At 48.4% G+C, this 7766-nt stretch overlaps 1 protein-coding gene across 2 annotated transcripts; it reads right to left on the reverse strand.

Moving 5' to 3' along the window:
* Positions 1–253: 253 nt before the first annotated feature.
* CREB3L4 (cAMP responsive element binding protein 3 like 4) lies at positions 254–4442 on the reverse strand. Of its 2 annotated transcripts, none has more exons than XM_077260615.1 (10): positions 4053–4442; positions 3604–3805; positions 2951–3218; positions 2367–2494; positions 2203–2289; positions 1503–1609; positions 1353–1421; positions 1190–1274; positions 1013–1112; positions 254–921 (listed from the first exon to the last, which is right to left on the reverse strand). In XM_077260615.1, the coding sequence occupies exons 2-10, from the start codon at positions 3775–3777 to the stop codon at positions 674–676; spliced, it is 1266 nt and encodes a 421-aa protein (XP_077116730.1). In that variant the 5' UTR covers positions 3778–3805; positions 4053–4442; the 3' UTR covers positions 254–673. The 2 variants fall into 2 exon arrangements, with proteins under 2 accessions (XP_077116730.1, XP_077116729.1); XM_077260614.1 differs by having other exon boundaries at positions 2367–2491; positions 4053–4441.
* Between the last annotated feature and the right edge of the window lie 3324 nt (positions 4443–7766).

Genomic DNA, 7766 nt, shown 5'->3' on the forward strand with positions numbered 1-7766 from the left:
AAAAACAGTATTACTAAGAACTCGGTGTTATTTAAATGCACTTTTGCTTTTTACTTTTTTAGTAACAGCAGGGTTTTTGCTCATTTTGTTTCTTGTAGGTTTTGTATGTTTTTATATTCGGGAAGGTGGAGCCACACCTTTCCCTCCTTATATGCAGGATGCTCCGCCACCACCCATGTGTACACTCAATGAAAACCATATAGGAGTCACATGACACAGCTCACCCCATAGAGAGAGCCCACATTGAGAAACATACAAATTAAATATTACTTCATTATGTTTTACAAATCTGGTAAACCCAGGATATCATCATTGATAGATGCATATTTTACAGCGATAGGAAAGAGGGCGGCACTGTATACTGACAGCAGCCTGGAAATCATGTGTGAGCGGTTGTCAGTTCCGCTGCCTGGGGAGGAGATCGCTTATGATGCAGGCTCAGGTCCTTTTCTGTTTCCGCCTTGTTTTAGATGGTTTTGACTTCTCTGGATCCGGACCACCCCGATCATTGCCACATAAGGTCTACTTTTGTTCACATCCTGTTTGGGGCACACGCAGCCCCCACTGTTTGGCACCAGTCCCCTCCCATCCTTGTACCAGTCTACATGTAACGTCTCCGCTTACAGTCAGTGGTATTGTCACTAGTGGGATTCTGTACAGCAGCACGGAGCGCTCACATCTCATCCGTCCTCCCCGTCTTAGCCCCATCCCTCATGGCAGCGCTCTCTTGAGTCTCTTCGGAGATGATAGGAGGGACTCTGTCCATGGAGACCTCCAACCTAGTCTGTTCCTGGTCAGGAGGGTCCAGAGTCCTGACCTCCATCTCCGCCCTCTTGTCCTGCAGACTGGCTGGTGGGGCTACTAGTGCAGTGTCTGTGCTCTCCACAAATCCATCTTTATTCAGAATATTCCTAGAGATCACTGCAGCGAAAAACAAGGTCAGCACTTTGTAATGGAGAGGCCACTCATTCCCTCGGGACATCTTAAAGGGGAAGTGTTCCTTCTCACTTACCTCCAGTCGGCATGTAAGTGACCCCGTCCTTTGGGGGGTCTCCGGAGCGGAGTGGGTGGTAGTTGGGGTAGATCAGTAATCCCAGTGAGAAGAAGAGAATCTGTAAGAGAGGGTCAGCTCAGGGGTGGGTGGAGCCTGCAGGCAGGATGCTGGTGCTGTCCTGCGGCTGGGACTTACCACGACGCAGGTGCCCGTCTGGGCGGCTTTGTTTGCCGTCTGCTTGATCAGAGTCTGCAGTTTGCGGAGCTGTGTGATCAGTGATCTGGGAGAAATCACATGATTGGAGTGATTTCCTGCGGTCATCCTGCCCCACCCCCTGACCTCCCCCACGGGCACTCACATGTTGTGCCTCTCCAGCTCCAGAACCTTTTTATGAAGATCCTGATTCTGTACAGAACAGGCAGCGACTCTGATGAAAGACAATGCTTACATTATAGTACCCACCACACACACCAGGGGGCGCCGTGAGCCTAGAGGATCCAGCTCCCACCTGCTCTCCAGACCGTCAATATATTCCTTTTTACGCCTCCTGCTGTCCTGCGCAGACTGTTTATTTCTGATCTTCCTCCGCACTTTCTTAAGAATCCGTTCCTCTGCCTGAAAAGAGAAGAAGCATGATGAATCCTGCCCTAAAGTCCAGATCGCACGCGCCAAAGTATGCAGTAGGTCTGATGGTGGTCGGCGGAACAAGGAATACTGCCCCAGAGCGGGGCAGGGTAGCGTGCCACCTGGTGATCAACAGTGGTACTGCAGTCCTGATAGGGAGTAATGAAGAAATTACATGTAAAGACAGCATGCCACCCCGTGGTCATTAGCAGTACTACAGTCCTGATAGGGAGTAATGTAGAAATTACATATTACATATTACAGTCCTGATCGGAGATTATATGCAAGGACAGAGTGTCACCTGGTTGTCATCAGTGAAACTGCAGTCCTGATCACAGATTACATGTAAGGACAGAGTTGTCACCCTGTTGTCATCAGTGGTGCTACAGTCCTGCTATTGGTAATGTACTAATTACATGTAACGACCTCGTGGTCATCAGTGGTATTACAGTCTGGATAGGGATAATTATATAAGTTACATGTAATTACAGCATACCACCCTGTGGTCATCAGAGGTACTACAGTTCTGAACACCAGTAACATATGACAGCATTCCACTGTATCTATACATGGCAGTGCTGTACCTTAGTGAGCGGCAGGTTGTTAGGCAGAGCAATGCCCTCCTGTGACAGCAGCCTTTTCTCCTCATCGGTCAGGTGAAGCTCCGGATACTGTGGACACAGATGTATGAGCGGCCGGGTACAGTAGATAATGGCAGAGGATTGGGCACAATACAGTGATCTCTTACCAGAGACTCCACAGAGAGCAGGTCTGGAGTGGCGCCTCGGCCAGGAAACGTCACAGGCTTCCGGAGGCCGGCGAGCTCACTGACTATACAGCTGTCGGGTATGAGCACAGGGGTGTGCCAGTCCTCTGCTGGGAGACACAAAGCGTAAGAAGCAAGCACCACAAATCCTGGCCTCCTCTGTACAGGGCAGAGCAGATACCTGCCGCATCCAAGGGCAAAAATCCAGGATAGAACCAAGTAGGAGACTTAGCAGCAGGAACTGTTTGGATCCACTAAGGGAAGCTTAGAGTGAAGCAGAATAATGAGACCCATTAACCCTCTCTCGACACAGGTACTTTATGGAGTGACAAATACTCCCCCCCCTCCCAAATTCTATTCATATACGGAACAGGGGCAGTAATGATCGGGACTGGAGATCGCTCCTATCCCGGCCGTCTCGCCCCTTAGAAGCCGCAGTCACTCATCCCACTAACACTTCCCATTATCAGCCGTTTTATGAGAATTTTAGAGTGCTTTCAGCCCACGGAGAGTGGTATTGTGGGGCAAGCTTGTTTTTTGGGGTGCTGTGACCCCTCCTGACGTACCCAGCTGTATAGATATGACGCTGCTCATATCTCCGCCAGCTTTCTGCTCTCCTGTGGCCCCGATGTTGTACACCAACTCATAGACTGGGGCGGGCTGCGGCAGTGTGGTGCCCCCCTCACATGTCGAAGGGGTGTCGGGTCGGGGGTCATCAGAGAAGCCGCTGTCGCTCTCAGGGGACTCGCTGGGGGTCGCCTCCGTACTGTAAACATCGTTGGGGTTGATCATCATCTGCAGAAATTCGTCAGGATCTTCTCTGTCGCTGAGACCCTGAAACTCAGAGATGATTAAGATGAAATCCTGTAGTGGGACCCTAAAGCAGTGACCGTGCGAGATAGGTCTAACAGTCCGCCCACAGCGGCTGCGCAGTCCTGCGGCTCTAGTCCAAGCCAAATATTTACCCATGGATCAGGGCAGTAAGAGCAAACATGTAATCACTTTTGATTGAAAGTCCGTAATCCCAAATAGGATGTGAGCGCCTGTGGAACTAAAGGTCTCAGCAGCTGCACATCTGGCAAAGTTACATAACCCCAACTATAGTCAGCAATGACCAGCCCCTCTATAAATAATATGGGACACCCCCGCCTTTGTATATACTAATGTCTGTATGATCACTGCGCATCACCACAACAACTCCAGCAAAAACAGAACTTACCACCCGTCCGCTGACCGGCCATTCTTCATACAGCTTGTCACCTGGAAATCCCTGGGGTTCGGGTAGCGGGAAAGTTACTGCGTCCGTCCCTGGGAACCCCTCCGAGGGGAATAAATTGTCCTGTGGCTCAAACATGCATCCAAGTAAGAGGTCCGGTCTGGAAGAGTCCATCATGCTAGACAAGGGGGGCACAGTACTATTCCTATGGAGACACGGTTAATATAACTGTGATGTCATGTAACATAGCCCCCCCAACATCCACATCTATAGGGGTACAGCCTGGATCAGACAACTCTGCTGGCAGCAGGCTGAACCAGGATGAAGGTTAGGGGGTACCATTTGGGGGTCTGAAAACAACCCCAATTATCCCTATAGCACAAAGTTTTGCTGTTTAAGACCCCCAGCCACACAACACATCCCCCTCCCTAGGAAAGGGGACACCTACTTACCCTGAGCCAGCCACTGGTCAGACTGTAGGCTTCCAGGATCTAAACATCCTGGATGGGGCGGCCAGGTGGCACCCTCCTCCTTAAAGGGGAATGGAGCTGTTGTTCGGCAGGTTTCCTGGGTGTGGGCCTCCCCTTGCACCTGTCGCTCAGGCTGGTAATGGTGACCGAGATTACACAGGTGTGTCCCTCAGCGAGAGCAGCACAGCTTGCAGGTGGAGTGTGCTGAGGTGTACACAACCAAGAAGACCCCACCTGCTCTGTGGGGCCAGCACTCCTGAAAATCAGCCACCAGCACCACTGTCCACAGGGAGCAGGAGCATGTCCTCCTGAGAGTGCAGCTGAGACTGGGAGCCTCCAGAAAGCTGCTCCCTGTTGGCCATTTCTCATGTTGTGGCCACTAGGGGCAGCACCCCCACAAGGAAAAGACCAAACTACAAGCATAGCGCCCCCACAAGGAAAAGAACAAACTACATGCTAAGTGCCCCCACAGGGAAAATACCAAACTACAAGGGCAGCTCCCCCACAGGGAAAAGACTAAACTACAAGTGCAACACCCCCACAAGAAAAAACAAACTACAAGCGCAGCGCCTCCACAAGGAAAGGACCAAACTACATGTGCAGAGTTTTCACAAGGAAAGGACCAAACTACAAACAGAGCACCCCCACAAAGAAATGACAAAACTACAAGCACAGTGCCCCCACAGGGAAATGCCAAACTGCAAGCGCAGTGCCACCACAGGGAAAAGGCCAAAGTACATGCTCAGTGCCCCCACAGGGAAAATACCAAACTGCAAGCGCAGTGCCCCCACAAGGAAATGACCAAACTACATGTGCAGCGCCCCCACAGGGAAAAAAAACTAACTACAAACGCAGCGCCTTCACAAGGAATAGAGCAAACTACAAGTAAATTGTAGCCACAGGGAAAAGACCAAACTACTAGCTCAACCCCACCCCCCCCCAGAGGAAAAAGACCAAACTACAAGTGCGGCTCCCACACAAGGAAAAGACCAAACTACATGTGCAGTGCCCCAACATTGAAAATACCAAACTACAAGTGCAGCGCCCCCAGAAGGAAAGGAAAAAACTACATGCACAGTGCCCCCACAGGGAAAAGACCAAACTACAAGTGCAGCGCCCCCACAAGGAAAAGACCAAACTTCAAGTGCAGTGCCCCTAGAAGGAAAGGACAAAACTACAAGCGCAGCCCCTCCACAAGGAAAAGACCAAACTACAAGCTCAATACCCCCTAGATGGGAAAGACCAAAGTACCAGCACAGCACCCCATAAGGAAAAGACAAAAGTACATGTGCAGCTCCTCACAAGGAAAAGGCCAATCTACATGCGCAGCGCCTCCACAAGGAAAAGACCAAACTACAAGTGCAGATCCCCCACAAGGAAAAGGCCAAACTACATGCACAGGGCCCCAACAAGGAAAAGACCAAACTACATGCGCAGCACCTCCACAAGGAAAAGACCAAAGTACAGTGGGTATGGAAAGTATTCAGACCCCGTTTTATTTTTTTTTCATTGCAGCCTTTTGGTACATTCAAATAAGTTCATTTTTTCTCATTAATATACACTCTGCACCCCATCTTGACTGAAAAAAAACCAAAAATGTAATAATTTTGCAAATTTATTAAAAAAGAAAAACTGAACTATCTCATGGTCATAAGTATTCCGACCCTTTGCTCAGTATTGAGTAGAAGCCAGGGCCGGACTGGCCATCTGGCAATTCTGGCAAATGCTAGAATGGCCTGTCTGGCCGTGGGCCTCCTTGTCTGTTACATTATTAACAGAATTGGTGTTCTCAAGACACCCATACTGTTAAGAGTTGTGATGGAGCATAAAGTCACTGACTCCATCACTTATGCCAGCAGGCCACTGGTATCATTAGAAATATTGGTCATGTAGTAAATCTTGCTTTCCTCCATCCAGACTAATATTAGTGATATATTCCATCTGTTGCTTGGCGGATGGGGACAGAATTGGCCTGTGTGATTTCAAATGCCAGGGCTGAATTTCAGTCCCAGTTCGTACCTGGTAGAAGCACCCTTTTGAGCTAGTACAGCCATGAGTCTTTTTGGGAATAATGCAACAAGTTTTTCACCCCTGGATTTGGGGATCCTCTGCCATTCTTCCTTGCAGATCCTCTCCAGTTCCATCAGGTTGGATGGTGAGCGTTGGTGGACAGCCATTTTCAGGTCTCTCCAGAGATGCTCAAGTGGGTTTAGGTCAAGGCTCTGGCTGGGCCAGTCAAGAATGGTCACAGAGTTGTTCTGAAGCCAGTCCTTTGTTATTTTAGCTGTGTGCTTAGGGTCATTGTCTTGTTGGAAGGTGAACATATGGCCGTGTCTGATGTCCAAAGCACTCTGGAAGAGGTTTTCATCCAGAATATCTCTGTACTTGGCCGCATTCATGTTTCCTTCAATGACAACCAGTCGTCCTGTCCCTGCAACTGAAAAACACCCCCATAGCATGATGCTGCCACCACCATGTTTCACTGTTGGGATTGTATTGGGCAGGTGATGAGCAGTGCCTGGTTTTCTGCACACATACCGCTTAGAATTATCACCAAAAAGGTCTATCTTTGTGTCATCAGAAAAGAGAATCTTATTTCTCATAGACTGGGAGTCCTTCATGTGTTTTTTAGTAACCTGTATGTGGGCTTTCATATGTCTTGCACTGAGGAGAGGCTTCCGTCAGGCCATTCTGCCATAAAGGCCCAACTTGTGCGGGGCGACACTGATAGTTGACTTTGTTGAACTTTCTCCCATCTCTCTACTGCATCTCTGGAGCTCAGCCGCAGTGATCTTGGGGTTCTTTTTTACTTCTCTCACCAAGGCTCTTCTCCCACGATTGCTCAGTTTGCTTGGACGGCCAGGTCTAGGAAGACTTATCGTGGTCCCACACTTCCTCCATTTAATGATTATGGAGGCCACTGTGCTCTTAGGAACCTTGAGTACTACAGAAATTCTGCTATAACCTTGGCCAGATCTGTGCCTTGCCACACTTCTGCCTCTGAGCTCCTTGACCAGTTCCTTTGACCTCATGATTCTCATTTGGTCTGACATGCACTGTGAGCTGTGAGGTCTTAGTCTTCTTTCACACAACAGTTTTTTGCAGTCAGGCTCAATCTGGCGAGTTTTGAAAAAAACTGATCCTATCTCAAATTAACTGCGATATATGCCCTTCCCCCAGCCGCATGTTCAGCCATGATATGAAAGAACTGTAAGTCTATTTTCTTCCATTAATCCCTTTTTATTTGTAATTGTTCTGTGTACAGTACAGACCAAAACGTTTGGACACACCTCATTTAACATTTTTTCTGTATTTTCATGACTATGAAAATTGTGCATTCATACTGAAGGCATCAAAACTATGAATTAACACATGTGGAATTATATACTTAACAAAAAAAAGTGTGAAATAACTGAAATTATGTCTTATAGTCTAGGTTCTTCAAAGTAGCCACCTTTTGCTTTGATGACTGATTTGCACACTCTTGGCATTCTCTTGATGAGCTTCAAGAGGTAGTCACCGGGAATGGTTTTAACTTCACAGGTGTGCCCTTTCAGGTTTAATAAGTGGGATTTCTTGCCTTATAAATGGGGTTGGGACCATCAGTTGTGTTGTGTAGAAGTCTGGTGGATATACAGCTGATAGTCCTACTGAATAGACTGTTAGAATTTGTATTATGGCAAGAAAAAAGCAGCT

Source organism: Ranitomeya variabilis, chromosome 1, assembly GCF_051348905.1.
Source record: "Ranitomeya variabilis isolate aRanVar5 chromosome 1, aRanVar5.hap1, whole genome shotgun sequence".
Lineage (NCBI taxonomy): Eukaryota > Metazoa > Chordata > Amphibia > Anura > Dendrobatidae > Ranitomeya > Ranitomeya variabilis.

Bases quoted from the DNA above. Each gene is read 5' to 3' on its own strand.
- CREB3L4 (XM_077260615.1), bottom strand. From the start codon at position 3,777: ATGATGGACTCTTCCAGACCGGACCTCTTACTTGGATGCATGTTTGAG. The intron at 3,219-3,603 runs GTAAGTTCTGTT...TCTGAGTTTCAG, and splicing joins GGCCGGTCAGCGGACGGGTG to GGTCTCAGCGACAGAGAAGA. The intron at 1,113-1,189 runs GTAAGTCCCAGC...CCTCTCTTACAG, and splicing joins AGACGGGCACCTGCGTCGTG to ATTCTCTTCTTCTCACTGGG.